Source organism: Diadema antillarum, unplaced genomic scaffold (genome assembly GCF_040938485.1).
Source record: "Diadema antillarum isolate AM-2024a unplaced genomic scaffold, OU_Dant_1.0 seq00000763_RagTag, whole genome shotgun sequence".
In the NCBI taxonomy this organism is placed as follows: domain Eukaryota; kingdom Metazoa; phylum Echinodermata; class Echinoidea; order Diadematoida; family Diadematidae; genus Diadema; species Diadema antillarum.
The window spans coordinates 545,470-571,412 of NW_027271653.1; the positions used below are offsets into that span (position 1 = coordinate 545,470).

Genomic DNA, 25,943 nt, shown 5'->3' on the forward strand with positions numbered 1-25,943 from the left:
GTCATGGTCATACCTGCTGGTATCTGTAATGTGGCTGATTATGTAATAGTGCAATGAAACAATGCTTGAACTGTTAAGGTGTGTTTTCTAATCACGGAATGTTATAAATGCCTTGACAATTCAGTACTGCTGGTGCTAAGACTATCTGGTAGCAAGGCCTATTGCCTCCATGGTTACATGTTTTACTTTTGTCATATTCTTTTTCTCTATATTTCTCAAATTTGCCGAGGTACATGGTACAGTCAATTTGATATAATGCAATTCTCAATTACAATGTATCATCACATTTTAACCCGTAGAGGATGAGTCCCGAGAATACTTGGGCATGTGTCTATGGGAAATGCATGTTATAGCAAAATCAGTCCGTCCTCAGCTGGTTAAGAGCTCTTTCTCTTGAGGGAAACACTTTCATCAAGAATGCTTTTCAAGGAAGAAGGGCATCAACTCCGTGGATGTCTGTGCTACGTTAGCAACCTTCTGGTTGTCAACCAACAGCACGTTAGAGTGCGAACATGAACACACCTCACCAACAATGGTCTCCATCCGACCCAAGGCCGGGATACAGCGACCTCAACATCGCACTGAACTGTTCTACTGAACCGTTATTCATTAGTGCAGTCAATAACTTCTCGGCTGCGCCTTTTGATGCCGCAAAGGGGTGTCGACACACTCTCATCAGCCCCAAATCAGATGCAGGCAAAACATTCGGCCCCGAGCATTACCACTCATTAGTCCCAAAAAGGGCGAGAGCAGGTTATATGAAATCTGCGTAGGAGGTTTGATTGATACTAAGAAAAACGAGCGAATGAGAGAGAGATAATGGTTTGATGAATGAAAATGAATAAATATAGCCGCACAGAGAGAGAGAGAGAGAGAGAGAGAGAGGAGGGATAGGAGAGGGACCATGGATGCCAAATAAATCTGTAATATAAAGGTTGGTAAATTGACTGGCACATATCTATCGGTCTTTATTGGTGGACGAAGGACAAATGTGAAAGGGATATTGCAAGGGGGAAGAAGCACACAGAGACATGAACATCACCAATTACATTCTGCCTACCAATTTGGGTTTGGTTGGGGTGGGGTGGGGTGGGGTGGGGGAGGGGGTAAGCTTACACTCCTTTCCACCAAAGGAGTGGTTAGAGGGGGGCATGACATTGACCTACAGCTCTGGAGGCTAGAGACCAGGGTCACAGCAGGATTCACCCATTGGTCATCTTGACCATCAATTAGTCAAACTGACTAAGCCCCATGTCATGGTCACAGGAGGGAGAACATCAAAGCCATTGCCTATGGAAACTGGGTGTGATTTGTACAAACACATAACAACACACACACAAAAAACACACATTCAGGATCATGTCCTAGAGACAAAAGGTTCCTGAAATAAGAGGTTTGAAGATGTTTTGGTGGAATTTGATAGAGATCCAGAAAAGATAATGAAAATAAAAATATGAAAAAACTTAAACAAATTTCTTTTGATAAGTGTGTGACACATGTACAAACGCAGGTCTGCCAACATTCCCACGTCCAAATAAGGGAGATTCCACACAGCAATCAGGGAGATATCTGTGTGTTACATGGATTTCAATGAGCAAAAATAATTCCCAAACCAGGGAGATTTTAATATGAATTCTCTTATTCAGACACGAACAGATTTTGACATTTTCAGGGAGACTTGGCAGCTCTGCAAATGAGGTGCACTATGGACAAATATAGAAGTGATTTTTTTCCATAACCTGATCAAAATATTGACAAATAATCACTTGTGAGGTTATAAACTTTTCAAAGCCAATACATCCTTAATTCTTTTTTCCATGTCTCTTTCCTTGTTTTATTTTGTTTTGGTTTTTTAAACCCCAATTTTCATCTTAGTAGATTCATCCTGTGTAGTGTGCTTTCTGGACCACTGAGTTCTAATCAGGAAGAGGAGAGGTTCCTTCTCGCAGCATAATAACCACACCCTTGAGCATGTGCTACACTGTCATTTCCTTCTCACCTACCAAGGAGTAAGATAAAAAAACATGTATCCACCATGCACCACACAGCACACTCCAAACAGCACAAGTTGTGAGAGAACAATAAGATGAAATCATGATAATGCTTTTCATCTTGAATCGATATCAACTGCCTCTGCCTCTTATAGACGGAGACCATCTCTCAAAACCACAGCACACGTGGCATCCGCTCGGCGAGCAACGAGCTCCAATTTTTTTTTTTGGTGCGAGACATTGTGATTGATGGTGACCTTGGACAGTGTGTTTTTAATCAGATTACACATTAGCATTGTGAACCGAGCCATTTCCAATATCCTCACACTGCCGAACATCGTGGGCAGGATTCTGTCGCCTCGACATAATAGCATGCTCACACGAGAGCACGTCATCAGAATGTTGTACTCTGCTTCATGTTTTGTCTCCTCACCAGCGCAGTGATTTGATGACGATAATGTTAATGACAACGAAAGACGCTCCCAGTATAGATGACACTTTAAAACTGCCTCTGTTGAAGCTACAAGGGTACACACGATTACTGTGATACTCCATATCAAAGTGCATTCCTTGAAAATATCAGCAGCAGTTCCTCAGAGTGCCAGAAATACATGTACTTGTGGGTCTATGGTTTGTATCCTTGCTACTCAAAAAATGTTTAACCCGTTGAGGATGGTTTGATTTTGCTACAACACGTATTTCCCATAGACACCTACCCGAGTATACTCAGGACTCGTCCTCAATGGGTTAAGGTAATTATGTATTCGCATCATTGCTGTTGAGTGATGTACAGCTATTTCTTTGAGCATTTGGTGTTTCTGAAACAGAAAATGGAATTAACACTTCTTAACCCATGGAAGAGTACACTCGAGCAGGTGTCTATGGGAATGTTATACCAAAATCAAGGGATAATGATCATGTCCGATATACACTATACAATGTACAATGTTACCAGCTGAGATTAGAGATTAACTTTTCTCTCTCTCTCTCTCTCTCAGCATTTCTCTAGCCTTAAAGGAATGGTACAGTATTGGTTGAGGTGAGAATTCAGTTTTTAATCTTTTTGGTGAGATACTTAGAAACCACTCTATGAAATGATAATGAGTATACAATTCCAAGACCAATTCACAGTTTAATGAATGAAATTTGATTTTCAAATGGCCGAGATATCCAAAAACAAAGTAAAACAAAGTGATCCTATTAAAAGGTAAGTTTTGGATATCTGAGCCATTTCAAAACCAATTTTCATCAAATAAACTTTGAATTCCTCTTAGAATTAAATATACCCATTTTAATTTTGTGTTTAATATTTAAGGTTTCTCATTATCTCACAAAATGTTGGAAACCTGAAGCCCAATCTAAACCAAAACTATACCATCTCTTTAAAACACTGTGACAAACATTAAGTCAGATAACACACACACAAACATACACACATGCACAAATCCTCTCACTTTTCCTCTCACAAACAGTTTATGTAGTTCTAAAACTCACTTTTAATTGTGTTATTATGGACATTCCTCCTGCAATTATCCTCGCCATTTGATACTGACATTAACATCCATTTTGACATGAATTAAACATTGGGCATTGACACATACATCAAAACAAACAAAACAATAGAGAACACTTATCCTAGAGGGCTCCAAAATCATAATTTTGTTTTTTTCGTACTTACACCCTGCTGCCTCATCATTACATTGGTCTACTGGGGACGCGGTCTCACTTTCATGACGAGCCGCCCCGCGTCATTGATGGAAAAACAAAAAATTAATTGCCTCTTCCTTCGGGAACAGCAGAGCATGAAAATCGCCTCGCTCAAGTGAGCCTGACTCTTACGGCGGATTAGAAGTGGCGTCCGAACAGAGTCGGCCTGCACTGCGCCGAATGTTGTGTGGATGAATGTATGTGCAATGAGGGCTCTCACACATTTGTGAGAAGAGCACATTCATTTTTCTCTCTTTTTTTTTTTAATAATGTGGTGAACTTTGGAATCCCAGAGTCAAAAAGGTTGCCTCTTCTACGAATTTCTTCGAAATCAAAATTTCCCTGCGGGGGGATATTTATCACAGATGACTTGCTGCAGCCTTTGAAAAATTCCCGGCAAAGATAAGTACCCTCATCAAGTTGCCGAGGCAATGATAGATAATAATATAATATGGGTTAAAGCATGAATTTGGAATCATTTGAAATCAAGTCTGGGTTCACTGATTATCTTAACATTTTGTATGACTTTCTGCGTGTTGTGAAATCAACATTCTTAATAGTGTCATGTATTAGGTAAAGACAAAACTGTGCAGCACTTTCAAAATCCTGCGAAATTTGTGATATCAAAAGTGTCTTATAAATGGAAATGGTTAAATCTGTTTATTTAACCCCTTGAGGACCGGTCCTGAGCATACTCAGGCAGATGTCTTAAGGGAAATGCATGTTATAGAAAAATCTGCTTATCTTCAAAGGGTTGACGATTACCTCTTTAATCTAATTGTGCAGTAGTAGAGCTATATATTAAACAGATCAAAATAATATCCTCATCAAATCTGATATGTGGATGTGACCAAAATCACTGACTCATATAATAAAAGTTAGATTCCAAATTTCATTTTATCACTAAAATAATTGAAACTTCTAACAGTTAGTGTGTTTGATTTAACTCCACTCACAAAAAGGGCGCCATTCAAATCAAAGTGCATTTGAAGTCGTCATTGCTGAAACTAAAATTGCATCTTTCGATTTCACAGGTACTGCATGCCATTGTCCTTATGGACCCCTAAAAAATGAAATATTGACCAGCTTCACGTTTGTACTGGAATTGCACCTGGTGATGTATGATAGCACAATACAGTCAAACTTGTCTATAGTGGCAACAGGAACCCCACCCCCCCCCCCCCCCCGAAAAAAAAGAGTGCCTTTGATACGTAGGTGGCCACTACAGTGAGGTTCTCAAAAAAAAAAATTGTGTATCACATACATGTACACGTACAGTCATTGCATACATGCACGACTACTTATTGCACACGTACACACGCATGTGCGGAAGTGTTCATGTGTTTCGTACAATGAATAACAGAGTTATGAATTACACTTCAGCATGCATACAGCAATCACATAGTCCATCACTATGCCTGAATGGTGGGTGAATTCTGGCATGGTGATCACTGAACCGTTTCGCAAAGCACGACCGACACAGAGGTTCTGCAGAGCAGAAAAACGTGCTGAAATATCAGCTCGGCTGCGGCATCTCATGAGTCCGTGTCTGCTAACTTTTACAGTTGAAAATCTACAACTCGGGATGCAAAATCGGTGGCCACTATTCACAGGGTCTGTAACATGATGCGGTGGCAGCTTCAACTGTTTGGTAATTTATGTACTTGCGAACTTAATGGAGCAGCTGCCAATTTAAAGATACAGAAAGGCCATGGAGGAGCTTGGTATGAGAATCACTTATTGTAAAATCTTTGCAAGTACACAGTGTAATATCTTGTGCTTAAAAAACACACACACATGATACACACATACACATACACATACACATACACATACACATACACATACACATACACATACACATACACATACACATACACATACACATACACATACACATACACATACACATACACATACACATACACATACACATACACATACACATACACATACACATACACATACACATACACACATCAAATAGGCCAGAAAGACAAAACCACCACCCTCAACAACAAAACTAATTGCCAGCCAGCGTCAAACTCGGGAGTCATCATTAAAATTTACAGAGGGCAGATAGGAAAGGAAAAGTTCATCCTCCATTTCCACCCCAACCTGCCTGACTTGATTCCACCATTCCTTTCTTCAGGTTTCCTTCATCAACAAAATTGAGCCATAAATTATATTGACTCGCGGTTGACATTTCGGTCCTGTTATTTGTGTCACAATAACTCGTTGAAAACTTTGCACGAGCCCAACATATTCTGGCGAAAAACTTTTAAAGAAGAGAGAGGGGTGAAATGAAATAAGCTAGTCCGCCTACACACACGGTACGAGTCCTCCCCACCGTGGCGGCGGTATGAAATATTCATTGTCCGTGCTGATGTTTGACCCGTATCTGCGACAGGGGAATAAAAGCTGGGTGGACGGCAAAGGGATAGAGGGGGTTATTGCTTTCCAAACATTGCCGGGCTTTATTGCCTCTTGAATTAATTATGCCATTCACAGCAGGATGACGGCACACTTATCCGTTTCAGCCTACCTGGTGATAGCTTTTAAATGCGGGAAACAATCAATGTTGACAGGCCTCTCCCGTCCTTTCTGTTTGACATTACAGCGTGCTCTTTGAAAGCTGCCTCTCTCAACATGTTTATAATGATTTCGATAAACACGGAAAGTGTCAAACAGAATAGTAGAACAGCCATCATAGTCGGACAGAAACAAAGCTGAGATACTCTTAATCTTCTCGCATACTGCATAACAAGACATTTTTGGTCGTGTGAAACTTCCATGAATTCAGCGAGGGACCAAGATTTACAAACATAAAATCAATGTACAAAAGTTTTCATCTACACACTGTAGTATACAAACAAATTTTTCATGGTCAGAAAATTCTCAAAAGATTCATGCTGCAAAAAGGACGTCAGCACCAACTCACAAAGTGCATGAAAGTTTCATGAATTTCGTGAGGAGCCAAGATTCATGAAAGGAAAAAATGCACATAAAAATGTTTGCCTACACACTGTAGTATACCCATGATTTTTTTCATGGTCTGCAGCTCTCAAAAGATTAATGCAGCCAAAAAAAAAAAAAAAAAAATGTCGGCACCAATTTCAAAAGTCACAAAACTTTCATAAACTTCGCTAGGAGCAAAGATTTGCGAAAGTGAAATGCACACAAAAGTTTTTTATCCACACCATGTATTATATACCCATGATTCTTTTCATGGTCCGCAATTCTCAAAAGATTCATGATGCAAAAAAGATGTCAGCTCCAATCACACAGTTTCATATTGCAAAAGTTTCCAGTTTTACAGTTTTTGTTTTGTTTTTTGGCAATATTAGCTGCAAATCACCTAAATATATGCAAATGAGATGATAATATCATCAATCAAAGTTCTTCCATAATTTGCACAAAAATATTTTATAAAAGTCATGTATTTCATCTATAATGCAACTATAACCATCCCCCTAGAAAAAAAAAAAGTTATCATTGCAATGTTGCTGCAATACTGCACAAACTCACTGATAAAGATTGTTATTAAAGATTTATTAAACCATTTAGATAGAAGCTATGTGTGCATTTAAAGCTGATTTTGATGACTGTAGTGTAAATACTTCATTTTACTCAGTCGTTGTTCATTCTTCTGTAGTCAGAATGTGATAACATACTGTTCGGCACCTCTGCATCGAAGAGAGACTTCGTTATTGAAACTTCACCATTAATGTGACTTGAAGGCATGATACACTGAAATGCTTTCTACGTGCATTCATTATGGCTTTTAAAAAATGAATTTGCAACTACTTGTCAAACACATATATGGTTAATAAGAGAATATGTTTTGTCTTCAAGATATGTCAGGCACTTAAATAACTTCAAAAAGAAAAGTAGAGGTCAAAGTGACCTACTTCTGGTTTTTTTTTTCTCTCAATAAAGTGGAAGTTTAATCTAGAGCTTTTCAAGGACTGTTATTTTGATGCTAGAAGGCAAGTGGAGATGAAGTTTAGGCGAGATTCAGAAGGCATGAAAACGGAAAGCTTCCATCTCCAAAGCAGGGGTTCCCAGGTTTTTTTTAATCTCAAGCAATTTCATCCATCAAACTTCATCACACATCATTAAGCTTGCTGGCAGCAAAATCCCCCCTCGATGCGGTCACGGGCTGGGCCAGAAACCAATCGCCGCAGGCGGAAGACGGCCCACTCCCGACCAATGGTGTGGCAGTTCTTGAGAATACTACCACCCAGCAGAAAGCCATTGAATCTTATTATTATTCTAAGGTGCCATGATCTATAAAAGAGTGACTGTTGCCAGTTGGATGCTTGTGCTAACTATCATAATCTCATGCTTTGGGGCACTGCAGCACTTGGGGTAATTCCTGTCTGTAAGTGGTGAATCATCACTTTTTGATCATATCATAATACTAATCAAATTCCATACTAACCCTGCACTTTATGATACAATACTTTCCATAAAGTCCTTTTCCTCTTTTCCATTCATCATAGTAATATGGAAATATGATTTACCCAGAAAAAAAAAAGAGTATTTCTTGCCACTAGCTGTCAAAAGAAGACCACTAATCCCATGAAATGTGAATAACATACCATGAGAAAATATCTGTATCTATGTGTATAATTGTATGTAATCAATATATCCAGAGCTGCCAGTAATCCTACATTAACCCGTTGAGGACCAGTCCTGAGTATACCTGGTCACATGTCTACGAGAAATGCATGTGTATCAAAATTACTCCGTCCTCAATGGGTTAAAATGAGGGAGGTTCCAAACACCAATCCGGAAGACACCTGTGCTATACGTGCATCTACTGTAGATGGGTAAAAGATAATTCTCAGAGCAGGGAGCTATGTTTTTCTTTCTCTCTCTTTTCACAGCATAAAGAGATATATATTCATGCTTTTCATGAAACCTCTAGCATGATCAGGAAGACTTGGCAGCTTGGTCTCTTTCCCTCTCTCTCCCCCTCTCCTTCTTTCTATCTCTCTTTATATCCCTCACAAATTACTTCTTGTCCTCTGATTGGCCGAGAGCACTGAAAACGACAAAAACATATTTCTACCATACAAATCCTTGTCCCGTCCGCTTCTTACTATTCTCCGTCAGGGAAACAGTACAAAGACTATATCATGCTGCCATGGAGATACTTGCTAAGCTCACGCGCACCACTCTTGATGACTTTAGATCAGTAAACCAGTCACTTTACTTTGCTGTTACTCTTAAAACTCATTGGGAGGGATATAAAGCAAATATACCAGGCCATTTTTCGAGGTTCTGGTTAAACCATGTGCCTTCGGTGACTTCAGTCTCGAGTAGCACTATTTTCTTCAGGGCTGCACCCCTCAGAAAATAGTACTATTGAAGTCCCCTCATGCACATAGTTTCAACCAGAACCTCTCAGGCCTAATATATTTGTATACTCTCCCGCACTCAGCTATATATTGTCAGATGAGAAGCAGAAGGGCTGTAACGAAATCTAAGATTTCAGTGTCTAAATAAAAACGAAACAATAAATTTTATTCAGATAAAAACTTTACTTTAAACAAAACTGGGTAGATGATTAATTTGAATTGTTCAAAATATTGGATTAAATGGTGCCCTTGTGGTTTTGATTTTTAACATTTTATTGGAAATGAAAATGATTTAAAATTGATGCCTTAATGTAGAGGGGATCAAATTCTACATCATGATACCAATAACCCAATACCCCCAGATATTGGAAAAACACCCTCCTTGTTCTCATCTGATATGTGACCCGCTACAACAAAAGGATCCATAAGTCGGGGGAAGACAATTTTCTGAAAATGGCATGACATTATTCCCTTACTCTTCTACTTTATTTTGATATATAGCACAACTCATAAAAGTACTTGGTTGCGGAGATAAAGATGATTTATTAGCGCATGTCAAGTGGGTGAGAAAATCAGAATTCCGAGAAAAACGCCTTGAAAGTTTTCCTTTTGATGCTATCATGATCAAGGGGAGGAGAAACAGTTTTCACTGCTTGACAATAGAAGGGGTATTCCTAGGGACCTCTGAGATGTTCATTCAAGCTTAGCGCCAGCGGTCTACGCACTACCAATCAGCAATCAGGATATCACGCACTGACCAATAAGATCACTCCCTTGTCGCTAGGGGCTGAGTCTAGTTGCGGCGCTAAATCCAAATCTTCGGATACGTTTGTGTTACATTGAAAGTCAGAAAATCATGGCCCAGAAAAACGCTGATTTCTTGTCTTTCCTTTAATCATTTAGCTTTGAAATTTTGACAGATGATAGACAAAACATTAGACTACAAAATTATGCCAAAACAGAAATCCGATTGTTTTGACCAATTTTGATGATGTGACTTCAAACTCGATTTTCTCGGCTCAGCCGTCAGCGACTTTAGAATCCTTTTGTTGTAGCGGGTCAAATATGTATGAAAGGGAGAGGGAGAGAGAGAGGAGGGAGGGGGGAATAATCAATGTGATTAGCTGATCTCATTAGGACAATTTAACAGTGTGTTTGATTTGCTATTTGGAGTCATTATTCAATAAATAAGTCTCAAAATGGCTTCTAAAGATAGCGTGACACTAATTTTAATAAATGGAAAGACATTTGTAGGAAAGGACTTAATACAGAAGGAAGGGCTAGGAAGAGGGTGAAGATGACGCTGAAGAAAAGGTGAAAGAGGTGGAGGAGTATAAAGGAGAAGAAATGAAGTTAGCTGAAGAAACAGCACAAGGCAAGAACGAGGGAAATTAACCCATTGAAGACGGACTGATTTTGCTACAGCACACACTTCTCATAGACCCCTGTCCCGAGTATACTTGGGACTCGTCCTCACAGGTAAAGAGGATTTGGAAACAGTTCAAGCAAAAATGGAAAAACACATAGAAGGAATCAAGGGATGCCATAAGTTTCACACTGCCACCACATAGTATACGAATGTAAATATATTTCAATTCTTAATGCTGATGATGATTTGAGAGTGTGCATTATATGTCTCATTTATAATGTATGAGAGTGAGGTCGGGTATCTTGTTTCACAAACTCCTCTGCATAGCAATCTCCTGGACAAACATTCCATCATCGTGGTAAAATCACAGCAATAAATCACAGACAAAAAATCATGGCACCATAAAATTCAGATACTGAAGCACCATCCATCTGCCAATGAGATCCCTGTGAACCCTGAAATTCAACCCCCTCATCTCAGGCCAACCACCAAGACAAACTTCAATGTCAGGCTAAAGCCTGGGCTTTAACTCAACCGACATCCCTGAACCGACATGCAATCATTACATCGTCAAAGATATCAATTAATCCATTGCCATTCCAGGGGTGGATCCAGGAGTTCCATAAAGGGGAGGCACCTTTACAAAATTAAAGGAGGGTGCACATGCCCCCCCCCCCCCCCGTTTTTTTACTTCTTTAGTTTTAACAACAACAACAAAAAAGCACCTTAACATAATTAAAGGAGGGTGCACATGCCCCCCCCCCCCCCATTTTTTTACTTCTTTAGTTTTAACCCAAAAAACAAGAGGGGGCGTGCGCCCGATGCAACCCCTCTGCATCCGCCACAGCTGTTGTACGTTCTGGGCTGAGGACGACTTTCAGAAACATAGGAAACATTGGATTTTTGCAGCCAGCACAAATTCTTTGATATGTCGCAACATATCTTGCACACGACTGATAAATGCTCAGCAAAACTGCCCTTAGATATTAATGATTCAATATATTCAATAGAAATTCTGTAGCACTTAAAAAAAGAATAGTTATTTGAATGTATGTGTGCCCTTGAATTCTGCAAATTTTACTCAAATGTGGGTCATTTCAATCATAATCTGACACCAGCCATTATTATTATTCTCTCTTTTTTTTTTGTCTACATGCTAAAGCTATCTATATATCGGTCTTAAGAAAAGAAGAGACAGGCTTTGAGGAAATGATGAACTTTGTCACAAAGTTGAAACAGCTTTAAAGAAAGCCAGTAATTGCAGCTCAAGAAAAAAAAATGGGGGCATCATAAATCCCAAGATTTCATATCTACTTTAGATGTTAAGTAATTCATATTTACACTTATCAGCATGGATTATAACAGTATGACATTTCAAGACAGAAATTCAGTAAGATATACTGCAGTAAGCATGATTTCCCACTCAAACAACTTGTTCATACACATCTCTAGTTTACAAAATGCACACACAGAAACATTACAACACACATACACTCACATGCACACTTACCATCACAGTGTGTAGCTTATCAAATGAGAGGTGTTTTTTTACTATGATACAGAAAACTGTCCAATGCAGATTCCCCACTTCAAATAGACTCAGCATCAGCCTCATAGACACAGAAAAAGAAAACCATTTATAGACAAAAACCTGCACTGAAAAAGAACAAAAAAAGGATGAAATTGAGATGCCAGCATGAAATTATGTGTATCACGCTGCACAAAATCCATACAACCACAGATTTTAATATGCACTGGACAGCACGTGATCATACTTCCAAAGTAGCTCATTGTATGCGATAATAAGTGGTGGAGGGTTTGTCATTACAAACTGGATACCTCTAGCAGAGCTCATCCAAGTATTTACAGTTTCTACGGTGTCGCCATACAATTCCTTATAGGGCAGAGTTATAGGGCACTTTGTCGGAGTGCACAGTATCATGCTGATTGGATAATCACACCTAGCTCATATCATTCAACACTTATAATCCCCCCTCATCAAAGCCGGCCCCTAAGCTCTATCTATCGCTCAGAGGTGCAATGGGTTTCCCCCAAGTGCAAATAATTCTGAGAGAAGGAAAGAAGCATTCATGGCAACAAAGCCAATAGCAAACGTTTTCTCATTCTGCACTGGTATAATTCTGATAATTGTGTCAACATTGTGTCGGAATAATGAAGAGCCGACGGTGAGCTATTCTTTCATTAGTCATTGGGCTAAATTCTACGGCAGCTCAAACATGAATTGCAGAGTGAATTATGTTGCTGATTCAATAAGCCAATTAGCAACTAGAGGGATTTATTATGCTTGTACACACCATACAACCACATATTTCATCAATATATGAGTATATGTACCTACATTTGTATGACAAGATAAAAGAATAGATAATTTTGAAAATACAGTCATGTTTGCCTATCAATACTTCTCTTGCACTGTTTGCACTGATATTCTTAACTTTAGCTTTTACTGTCCCAATAGTTGTTTTGATAGTTCTGACAGTAACTTCCCTTGTTTCCTAATCACAGTCAAACTGAAACCTGTGTTCTAGGTTCTGAAAAGGCAGTGGCATTAATTCCAAAAGTTATTTATACATGTATATATGTAAAAATCAAGAGCGTGGTCAATGTGAAAACACCAAGAGAATTGAACAGGGATAAAATGCTTAGAATGCTAAAAATATCAAATGCTCCCCATCCATTTTCTAGCACACTCTCACAACAAAGTGTCATGTAACCCATACACACATCCAATCGTTCATTCATCTGTGACTGAATCAAGAGGCAAGATATTGGGGTATATGGGTATGTATGGGCCCAATGAGAAAAACACAGTACATTCTTAGAAATAAAAACAAAAACAAAAACATAGAATGTAACCAAAAAAAAGAAGAAAGTAATGATTTAAGATGGCAGCAATCAGTTACAACAAATTTGTCAGAAATACTGAAAAACACAGAAGCATTCATGGCATGATACTTTTGAGAATTACCACTGGCATCAAATGTATTGTGTAGACAAACACCCCTGCAGGTATTTTTCATAAGTAAATCACTATTCTCGGCTCCTTAAAATGATTCCTGAAAGTGATTTTCCCAATGAATCCACAATCTTCTTTGCCAGATAAACAATTCATCTTGCTGTTTTTTATGACGTTCAATTCTTTTCAATTGCTTGTACTAGGTACATAAGAAACAATAAATCTGGTGATTACCATGGCAACAGTCAAAGAAGGCTGCTAAGTTGCCCTGCGCACAACTTCTCCTTCAGTCAACACAAGAAACAGTCAACACAAAGTTTGCAAATAAGGGCCCTGTTGTATAAAACTATGGTAACTGCAATTAATACCAACTCTGCAATCAATGGTAACTTTACCATAGCCATGGTATTCAACAGCCAATCTCAGCCAAGAAATTACTAACGGTTACCACTGACTGCAGAGTTACCATCAATTATAAAGTTACCACATTTTGAGCTACGCGGTCATTAAGTCTGTTTACACAGGTGTCACACAAACACTTTCGTACAGATCACAAACTGCCAGCCTCTCTCTCTCTCTCTCTCCCTCTTTCTTTCCTGTTCATTCTTTCTCTATCTATCTCTATCTCTCAATCTCTTACCGTTTTGATGTCAATCTCGGTATCTGCGATCGTCGAGATGGATTTGGGATCCTCTGCGGTATTTAATCCACAAGTATTACTCACAGGGTCCCTTGGCTCTTCCTGGTCGTCACAGGGCACACCTCCGACGGCCGTGACATTTGACCTCTCACTGAAGTCCTCCGGCTCCACGAGAGGCACATCGCTCAGTCCCTTACGACGCGCATCACCTTTCGTAGTCTGGGGACATTTTGTCAATTGACATGCAGCTTGTGGGACAGCTTCCTGGAGCAATTTCTCAGTGCTGTTCTGGGTGCTGCAGACATTACGACTCTGATATCTTATGGAACTCCCTGCCACAGCAGTGTCAGAGGCATCCCTGCTTATTACATCCCCATTCGTCTTGTCTTGTATCTTTCCTCCTCCTTCTCCTCCTCCTCCTCCTATATTATTCAAATCAGCATCAATACATGTGTTGCCAACATCTTTATCAGCTGCTGTCTTTTGTATATGTATTGCTCTTTCGGTGGGACTTGTGATCAACTGGTCAACATCTGTTTCGCCAGAAACGTGATCGATGTGTACGCACGCCGAAGAATGGTCACGTTCATTTGAAGAACATATAGTTTCAGTCTCCGTAAACTTTCCTTCAGATTTGTGCACTAGTCCCATAGATGGAGAATTGTGTGACTCCTTCTCAAAGCATTTTCCTGAGCTTCCAGTCTCCTTTGAGTCCACACATGGTGAGAGCTGATGAACCATGGTACCATCTGTAGGTTGGTCAATCTCAAACCCATCCCCCCTGTCATCCAAATCTCCTAGCATCCCTGGTAGCATACTAGGACTAGAAACATTCTCATTTCCTAGTCTTTCTGAATTTCGCCCTTTTTCTTCACAAACAGGTCCACTGCAGGCTACCATGTTCTCCACATGATTTTCATCACACCCCCACATCTCAAACTCACATTGTTTTTGCTCCTCCTTGTCGGCTCTGCCGACGGTTCCCTGACAGTCCTTTATTGCTCCACGAATGATCTCTTCAACCAGACCCAAGGAGAACATCTCCAGGCTGCTGGTGCTACAGGTCAGCTCCATCTCTTCCCACAAATCACCCCTTGTCGAGCACACACCACTTCCATCACCTTTGCAGCTTCCGCGTGCTCCATCCTGAAGGGGATTCGTCTCGGAACGAGACATATGCACTTCCACGGGTTCAGTCCCCACAGCTCCGAGTCCGCAAGGAACGTTGTGTGGAATCTGCGATTGACATTTCATCGACTGCTGAGCATCGCTTTCACCATCGGGCCCAGACGACAAGCATTGCCCCTGTGGCTCTGGTCCGGGCAGTCTCACATGCACAGCCAGTCCATCCTCGACGTCACAACTCCCACTTCCCTGAGACAACGGTTCCCCATCCATTGACACAAACTGACTATTGCCACTAACCAATTATGCAAGATTGAGGCCCATTCCTGAGATTTTCAATGATAACTGCACTTCATGAGGATGTCCTTCCCTGTCCAGTCAAAACATCATCTGAACAGCTGGGTAACTGATTATACAAAAATGCTACCAGTGTGACACACTGCCCACACACCAAGATGAATGAATTCTCATGACTCAAATATTCTATTACATGTAGATGCTTTACAGACCATTTTCTTCAGTTCGGACACCTACCCAGCATCATGCAGCACTTGTGTTGTGCTGATGGCCTTGTGCACTTCGTTTCATCTATAAATATCGAACCACCTGAAGATCTTGACAGCCTCTAGATCTGTACACTTGTGAAGCAACCAGGGAGGAACGAGCACCTTTGCAGCTGTTTGGAGACAACAGAACACACTCTTTATGACCCAACTGATAGAGGGTGGGGGGGAGCCTGCAAAATTCATTCCACTATGTCTTGTCTAAGAAGAAATCGCCCTCGCAAGATCTTGTGGCACAATGTGATTATCGCATCAATCAAAGGGACAGGTCAGGGTAAGTCTGTCGTGCATCAAGCGGGAAACAGCCGCCAGCCGGGCATGTGGAACCAATCTCAGCTGGAACAGACGCCGCCGCATCAATCCCCGCAATGGCTCGTTACGTGTCAAGGGCAGACGCACGCCGCCTCAATCATGGACACAGCCATGAAATCAATGGGAGATGAAGATGTTGCAGGTTAAGCCAAGCTGAGCCGATGATGCGTTGAGCAATGATTGAGCAGGTAGCTTTCCATTAAAGAGTGATACCACTTCTGAATTCTGCTTCAAAAAAAAAAAAAATCTGTTTAAATAACATCCAGCTGGCTGTCAACTAAAGCACTTCTGACCACACATGATGTGTTTGTCCACAGAGATCGGCATACTGTCTTTGGTTTCTGTTATGTTAAAAATTCTCATTGTAGATACTTTAAGGTACACATGTGTGCCATGCTGTTATCATCGATGCCAAAATCGAAGTCATGCCTTTTTTTCCCCCTGTAAAAAGATGCTATGCCTTTCACAAAACACCAGTCCAATCAATTAGTGTCAGATGCAGTCAGGTAAATTGGCTTACTTAATCCTCATTTATCCATTCTCCTGTTGTCAGCAGCGATCAATTGTCACTGTCCTTTCCTCTCCCTAGCCAGCAGGTGAGGGGGGTGTGGGATGAGAAGGATGGGGGAGGGGAGGGGGGCAGCCAACTCACGTCTGGGCAGCCCAGAGAGGAGAGAAAAACACGCCCCGATCCTTGCGTCGTTGTTCTTCCAGCAGGGAGGGATTTACGAACTGCGTTTAACCGTCACCTGTCGACGGTGATTTAAGCCGAGCCGAGGGGAGGTCGGCCCCTTCCACCACGGCAGGAGCAAATAAAGCACCGAAAGCACAGTCTGGCACCGGGGCTCACCAAAACTAGCCGGGCATCATGCCTAGCACGTGGACGACTATCTGCACTAAGAGGGGAGACTTCGGCAGGGCTCAAAATATATGAGCGTGAGTGGCAGAGAGTGAGAGTAGAGTGAGAGGATGTGTGTGTGCCTGTGTGTGCGTGTCCCAGAGAAGAGAAAGAGAGGGAGAGATTGAGCAAGAGAGAGATGAAGCGAGCGAGGGAGAGAGAGAGAGGGTGTGTGGGTGGGGAGGGGAGCTAATGGAGAGAGTGAGAGTGAGAGAGAGGGGGAAATATTGTGGCTGAACTCATTAAGGCAAAGGCGAGATACACGCAACGCTCGTTTAGTGGTATCGGAAGAGTGGTTCTTTGGCATTTATGAAGGCTCTCCTTCCGTTGGCACTGACAACACACACACTATCCCCTGTATAGATTAGTCTTTGGTCAAAAGTCATTTCTTCAAGTCGTACTATATACAAACTTGGCCGAAGATAATAGAAATCCAGAAACTACTAGGAAACACTGATATGTACATGTGTATACATATTTTCTTCTGCTTACAATATACATGTACAAACACAAGCAAAAACTCATTTATTCATTTATGTACACAGATTCATGAAAATGTATTTGATCAGATGTATCGTATTTGGTGACTTTTCAAATGTGACCCTGCACCTCAAAACAAACAAAAAGTCGCCAAACACGAATTTATAGTTAAGACCATATTCTGAAAGAGCAGACTTTAAGCTTTAAAATGATGTATAACTCAAATTAAATGGACCCCCTGAACCTATCTAAATGTTGGAAAGAAAGCACAAACTCAGGAAAAGTGTGAACTGAGAAAAGAGGCTCTGAAGTACAGTGTCTATTGAAGCGCTTAATCTTTACCAAACCGCGTGCTGGCTGTGCGATGAATGGGACAAAAAACAGGAAGTAAACCACCAGAGTAACAACAATGAAGGGATTACCAGATTAAACTGAAATTAAGCATGCCTCATTAACACATTCTGTCCATAATAAATGCCAACTTTCAAAGCAGTAGCACTATCCTTTCAAAAGTTATTAGGGTTGAAAGTGAAGAGTGAGGACAAGGTTTTTCAAAAATGAAAAAGGGATTCTAAAGACTCACCTAATCACACTATTCTGCCAAAAATGTTCGAGATAAACTACTTCAAAAACACACTTTCCTGCCCGTTTTATGATACCAAATTTTAGCATAATGTAAAAGAAGACCCGCTCTTTCAGAAAATATGAAAAAGTCAAGTTCGGCTAGGTTGACCCATTTCACTTATTTTCAGTCCTCACGCAAAATCAGTGTGTGCGACTTTATGTTCGTTTTGAGGTGCACTGTCACAAATTATGTAGCTGTCTTGATATTTGCATCTATCTTTTGGACTGTCTTTTTAATAAAAAAATAAAAAACTATGTCTCTCATCCCATTGTTACACACCAGTGGCGGATCCAGAGGGGTAAGGGGGCGCACCGGGCGCACGCCCCCTCTTTATTTTTGGTTGAAAACAAAAGAAATTTAAAAAAGCAGGGTAGGGGATGTGCGCCCCACCCTTGAATTTTGTAACGGCACCTCCTCTTTATAAAATTCCTGGATCCGCCGCGGCACATACATTTTCTTCCCCTGTGGCACTTTCCAAACATTGTATTTTAACCCTCTTTTGAATGGAGCCCATCTACCCATGTCATGTCTATCTATCTGTCACTTTAAACCGGTTTGAATAGACATCACTATAAAACTTGTTTGATTCTGAAGTAACGTTTTATACACTAAAAACCTACATTAAAAATAGACTATCTCCATACCAATGAACAAGCTTTGTACAGTATAATGAGATATGTTTGCCACTGGCACGTCAAAAAAAGTATAAATAGTCTATATCTCCTGGAGACATATCTCCTAATGCTTTGAACTAAAAAGCTGCACTTGCTATCAGCATCTATTTCAGAAATTACCCCACCAGATTGTACTTTTTCTCTGCTATATCAAAGTGAAAGGGGACAAAAGTAATGCTTCAGATAAATTTAAAATTATTGTAAACTCACATCCTGGCTGATATATAGATACAGACTGGATGAAAGTCGATATCAATCGCACATGTCTGAGATGTGTACATCAAATTAAAGAACAAAAAGATATGTTCTTTCTCATGAATGATGCCTAGTATTCAACAAGGTTTGAAAGTTAAATGTTGACAAAGAGTAGCTGCATGCCATCCCATCTTTCTCCTCCCTACATTGACAGGTAAAGGAAGGGAGAGGTATATTTGTTCTTTTCACTTGACAGCAGTGGAACATATATATATCCCATAACGGATTGGAACGCTGTAAGGGTGCGATGGCCATTTCTTAATTATTCAACAACAGCACCCTCGCCCCCTTGAATCACACCCCCCCCCCCTCAATCACTCCTGATTTCAGCTATGATACATGCATGAGGATCTACACCTCATAATATCACGGTGATGGATCAATTCTTGGACTTCGTCACTCCCTCCCCTATTCTGCCACCTCAAAAACAAACACTGACATCACACATTACAATCGTCAACAAAATTAACAAAAAACAAACGAGGGTCTGGACGACTTGCAAACTTCTTTTCTTTTCTTCTTCTTATTGTTGATGACCCTAGGCAATCCATAAATCAAGCACGAAATGTGATGTTGGAATCGGATGACTTTGGAAATGCCAATATTTGTACCAAACAATCAAGGGAGCCATTGCTGTAAAGCAGACAAGCACTGTAGGCACGATCCCACCGCCTGCCAAAGGACCCACGGCAGGGGGGGAATGCCTGTGACGTCTTGCTAGATTCTAGCAGTGTATACAGAAGATCAGAATTGTTAACAGTGCATGCTTTGTTACTAAATTTAGATACCTATTTTTTTCATTTGATAATGAGTATTTGATACATAATCTTCAGGATTTACTAACAACAGAGAAAGCGGATCACTGCTTATGCTTACGCTCTACCTTCTAAAAAACATAATGTACTAAAAAATCAATACCTGGTTTTCTTTTCATCTGGTACAAAGATTCAGATGATTATATCAGAGTTTACAGGTAAACAGGGACACAAGGGAGGCTATGCACTTGTACGTTAGTGATTACATCAAACTTTATCAATTATAAAAAAAAACACCTGTACAGTGATTCATAACCTGATATTGTCTCACATCACATGAAAAAAAAAAAACTTAATGTGTGTCAGTTTGAGATGTCCATCGTGCTATATTCTTCCCACATTACATAAATGTGACATAACACCACATAAACAGGGAAGGGGATCATCATCTTCAATATGGAGAGAACAGAAATGAGACAAGGAGGAGGAGGAGGAAGAGGGGGTGGAGGGTAAAAAGAAGATGAGGAAGAGCAGGAAGGGAAGAGGGAGGAGGGGATGAGGGGATAAAGAAGGAGGAAGATCAGTATTGGAGGGAGAATATGAGGTGGAGGAGGAGGAGGAGGAAGAGGGGGTGGATGCTAAAAAGAAGGGGAGGAAGAGCAGGAAGGGAAGAGGGAGGAGGGGATGAGGGGATAAAGGAGGAGGAAGATGAGTATTGGAGGGAGAATATGACGTGGAGGAGGAGGAAGAGGAGGAAGAGGGGGTGGACGCTAAAAAGAAGAGGAGGAAGAGCAGGAAGGGAAGAGGGAAGAGGGGATGAGGGGATAAAGAAGGAGGAAGATGAGTATTGGAGGGAGAATATGATGTGGAGTGGGAGGAGGAGGAGGAAGAGTAGGGAAATTATGAGAAAGAATACAGCAGCATACTTTCTTTTTTTCTTCATCCTACCAAACAATTGAATTTAGATTTGCTTGTCTACTTCAGTTTGAGGCTCCCTAACCACATTTGGAACGTGGTTCATTCATGCCTACTTCACTTCATCATCTTTGTCTTAGCTTCCAATGCAACATAATTTTTTATACAGATTTGAAACAAGTAACACAATTGGTAAATTCTTCTTCTCTCTTTCTTTTCTTTTTTTATTTCTTCTCTGATTTTGTTGAATGTTTGAAAGAAGACTGAAGAAAAGGTTGATAAGGGAAGAAAGCTAAAAAAAAAAAAACTCTCATAGGTATTGATCTTTGGATGGACACAATCTAACAACAACTACGAAGAATATGACATAAGTGAATGACTTGTAGCCCGAGGTAAAAATCACTAACTGCAAAATAAACAAGCCACTTCTTTACAGTGATGTACACAGCGTGCAGTCATGAACATAATACAATACAGTGAGGGCTATGAAAACATAGCATCCATTCTAAGAGATAGAAGGAGAGAGAGAGAGGCGGGGGGGGGGGGGGGGGGGAGAAGGAATGGCATATCTCTGTATCATAGATAGGCCATGAGTCCATCTAGATAGGAGATGGTATGCTTGTAACTAAAGGTTTCACAAATTTGGGACACACCGAGCAGAGATTACTTTGATCTCCCATTCTAATATCAGGATTACAGCTAATGCTGACATCAAGGGAACAGGCATGTCAGATGAGAGGTTTCATGGCATCATTTGTTCCTGCAGCAATTGCTCCCATGAAATATCTGCATGCTGAGCAAAACATGAATTTTATACACAAACATAACCCTAACCCCAAACCTAATCCCCGCATTGAACTAAACCTGAAACCTTATCACAATCCTAACCCTAACCGTAAGTTGTTAGACTTAAGTCCCATCACACTCTAAAAAGACTTTAACTGCGATGCATTCTCAGCTAGGATGTTACTGCGTTCTCACACAATCACCGGCTGAAGAAGTAGCAGAAAAATGACATTTAAAGCAAGAGTGCATTGACCTTTGACCTCCAGGCATTAGGCCCAGACTCTCATCAGAACATACATCTGTACACTGTATACCTCAGGTGAACTAGCATGTCTGGGCCAGGGCACCATTAAAAGCCATCAAAAGGAATTCTTTGGGTTTTTTTCAAATCATGTGACCATGATCTAGGGCACATAGGAAGACATGACACCTTTGGCACCCCTTAGGGTGGGGAATGGCAACAGGTAATCTGAGATGCATTCATAGATACACATCCTCATACATGTTTAATATACATACATTGTGTGTGCTCCTGTGTGTGTGTGTGTGTGTGTGTGTGTGTGTGTGTGTGTGTGTGTGTGTGTGTGTTTGTGTATGTGTGTGTTTGTGTGTGTGTGTGTTTGTGTGTGTGTGTGTGTGTGTGTGTACACCTCATCAATTCTCTAACTAGCAATCCATCTGTCCAAGGGGTGAGTGACTGAGACTGACCAGTGCAGGTCAGTGGTAGATATGAAACTACTGGTTCTGCATGAACTGACCAGTGAAGACTGGCCGGTCACTTTGGGTGAGGGACTGCAGGAGGGCAAGATATTAGCGTGATCTCAAGATGACCAGTTACATTACATCCCAACAGCTTTTTGCACCCAAGAGTTTGATTTCAATCTCTGTCTCAATCTCCTTGTCTGTCTGTCTGTCTGTCTGTCTCTATCTCTCACCCTATCTTTCTCTCTTTCTCACCAAACATCTATTGTCTGGGTTTTCTATTAGTCCTTGACCCTGTAACATTGCGTATTCCTCGAGAGACACACGATATCTGGGTCTGAACGAAAACAGCCCGTTTCCTCTTGACCAGACCCAAGAAGGGGTTCGTACATTTGATCACTTCCTATTCTTCGCTCCCCCTAGCCTTCTCTATCTCTTTCTATCTCTCCCTCTGTCTCCCTCTATCTATATATCTATATATCTATCTGTCTCTCTCTCAATCTATTTCTCTCTTCTGTCTGTATATGACTTCTCCAGGCAGGGAGGTAGGATAGCATTCCCACATGGCCATTTCAATCTTTCTGGTCAATGACTCTCAACAAGGCTCCCTCAGGGAGCTCCTACTCACCCTCAGTCACACTCTACTTGTTGGACAAGTGAGTCGGCAGGTTGTAGTGACAGCCACTTTAAAGAATTCTTACCTCATTTTCTCTCTCTTTCTCCATCTTCACCCACCCCCCCCCCCCCCCCCTTTTTCTTCTCTCTCAACTATATATGTCATATTCTGATCTCCAATGCTGTACCCCTTAATGTTTGTTTGTCTTTATCTCCATTTCCTTTTCTCTCCCCCCCCCCTCCTCTCCACATCACCTCCCCCCCCCCCCCCCCCCCATCCTGCCTGGTTTCTGTCTGGCAATTTTCAGTGTAACTCTCTGTGATGAAAGCTTGATAAGTCCCCTCCAGTGGGTCACCATTGGTTGAGGCATATCTACCCATATCTATAAACAACTTCTACATCAAATACGGAAGTCATACACTCACGCATACAAGCACACACACACACACACACACACACACACACACACACACACACACACATACACACACACATACACACACACAATACACTAAACTGTGATAATTAAGATAAGTAGACATATGTATAGACATATGTGACCCGCTACACCAAAAGGATCCTAAAGTCGCTGACAGCTGAGCCGAGCAAATCGAGTTTGAAGTCACATCATCAAAATTGGTCAAAACAATTGAATTTCTGTTTTTGGCATAATTCTGTACTCTAATGTTTTGTCTATCATCTGCTGAAATTTTGAAGCTAAATGATCAAATTAAAGGCAAGAAATCAGCATTTATCTGGACCATGATTTTCTGACTTTCAATGTAACAGAAACATGTCCAAAGATTTGGATTTAGCGCCGCAGCTAGGCTCTGCCCCTAGCAACGAGGGAGTGATCTTATTGGTCAGTGCGTGGCGTCCTGATTACTGATGGGTCGTGTGTAGACCGCTGGCGCTAAGCTTGAGTGAACATCCCAAAGGTTGCTAAGAGCCTATCTCCTATTGTCAGGTGGTGAATACTGTCTCGCCTCCCCTTGATCATGATAGCGTCGGAAGGATAACTTTGAAGATGTTTTTTTCGAAACGCTGATTTCCTGAACCACTTGACATGCGTTGGTAAAACCATCGATATCTCTGTAACCAAGTACTTTAATGACTTGTGCTGTATGTAAAATTGAAGTAGAAGAGTAAGGGAATAAATTCTTGCAATTTTCAGAAAATTGTCCTCCCCCGACTTTCGGATCCTTTTGTTGTAGCGGGTCACATATTATCCTGAGCCCTCACCCTCTCTACTCTTCTCCACAATGCCTTCAGATGACAAATTCAATTCCCCTTTTAATACCCATTGAGGACGGACTGATTTCGCGACGACATCTCCCCGAGTATACTCGGGACTCGTCTTCAACAGGTTAAAAAAATACTACAAAAGTACTCCTAGAGCGCAGACCACCACCAAGCTCATTATACACGCATACTGAAAATCGCACAATTTCCCAATATACATTGTAGAAGTCTTCTGTGTACGCCATCAGCTTACAGCACCTTGTCCGAGCAGAGCATGTACTTTACAGCGCGTAGAAGCAAACCTCAAACACGCACGGTATGTATGAGAGCTATACATAATTTGTTCTCTTTTTTTTAATAAAAGAAATAAAAAGGAAAAAATAAAGGGGCACCGGGCATGCACCCTCGTTTCTTTTTTCTTTCAAATAAAAGTATGCACCAGAGAATTGCGCTCAAGCCTTTATTTCTTTTTCTTTTTTTTGCTTGTCAGCTAGTGAAACCTGGAAGTGGTATTGTAAAATGAGAAATTTGCATGCATTTTAATTTCACGAATTTTGCCAGAGCCCAGATTCGTAAAATTAAAATGGACAGAAAAGTTCTTGTCTACACTATATGCATTATTCCTGTATCATCCACCCCTGTAAAAAACCCACTTCACTTCTCTCATTAACCCGTTGAGGACGGACTGATTTTGCTACAACATGCATTTCCCATAGACACCTGCTCGAGTATATTCGGGGACTCGTCCATAACGGGTTAAGAGGAGGGTGAATTTCTGGTGAAGTGGTTAAAAAAGAAAATACAACAAACAAGCTAATATCTCTAATATATGCAGTAATCTTCAGAATTGAAGGAGGCGAATTACCCTGAAGAAGCAGTACATGTACAACAGTGTCTGAACATTTGAATGCTCTAGGCCCACATTCCTGATCACTTTCCTGTAACTTGTGCTCATGTACCCCCTCCTACCTCCCTCCCCCCCCCCCATCATCCAAGGGAAACCAGATGTGTTGTCATGGGAACGCGAGTCCTGAGGGTGTTAGGGCCAATGACGTTGGTGTTGTGCATACCCCTCAATCACTACTGCACACCATTCTCCCATCTTCATATTTCATTATTGTCCGAGAGCGATGGTAACACTCCAAGAGAACAATATATGATACTGTCAGTCAACTTCGAATCTCATTTTCATCTCCCACAAGGAGCAAAAAAAAAAAAGACAGGGAAAGTTCCATGGGCGGGACTTTAAAGGCTTGACTTTCCTTTTCTCTGAATTATTTTTGGGTACAATTGCCCAGAGGTAACTTGATCAATCTCAAAGCAAAAAGAAAAAGCATCCGTAATTCTCAGCATTGAATTGAATTGAGGATATTCAAGTCAAATAATGTGAAATAGCCCATCACCAGCACTGCACACATTGGAGACATATGGCTGGGTGGAGTGCTTACAATTCGCATGCTGCAACAATGCATGCATGTTCACACGGTTTAAAAAAAGAAGCAGTTTGCACTCACTGCTAGGAACAGCTGTTTCAGCTGACAAATGATAACTGCTGTCCATCCGTTATCTCTCCAATAATTTCCTCCTCCTGTTCCTCCTCCTCTTCCTCTTCCTCCTCCTCCTCTTCCTCCTCCTCCTCCTCTTCCTCCTCCTCCTCCTCCTCCTCCTCCTCTTCCTCTCCCTCCTCCTCCTCCTCCCCTGCTCCTGCTCCGTGATATCCACATCTCGCTGAGGAGTTCCTCCTCTTCTATGATTCCTCCTCCCCTCCCCCTTAACCCTCATTCCTCCTTCTCCTCCTTTTTTTTCTTCCCCACATCCATTGTGTCTATTCCAGGGTGATTGATGGAGCTGTGGAAAACATCCGTTTCCAGGCTCTTATTTGATGCCTGTTCTTTTATTGTTTACACTGGGTGATCACTTGTATAGGCAATTCCTATAAACAACT

General features: G+C 41.1%; 1 protein-coding gene across 1 annotated transcript in view; it reads right to left on the reverse strand.

Annotated features, from left to right (window-relative positions):
- The window catches only part of LOC139738656 (uncharacterized), a 293,793-nt gene extending 278,567 nt beyond the window's left edge, over positions 1 to 15,226 (reverse strand). Inside the window, exon 1 of the mRNA XM_071649270.1 lies at positions 14,051 to 15,226. Within this exon, the coding sequence (XP_071505371.1) occupies positions 14,051 to 15,226 (1,176 nt within the window). The remainder of the gene's footprint in view (positions 1 to 14,050) is intronic.
- Positions 15,227 to 25,943: the final 10,717 nt, after the last annotated feature.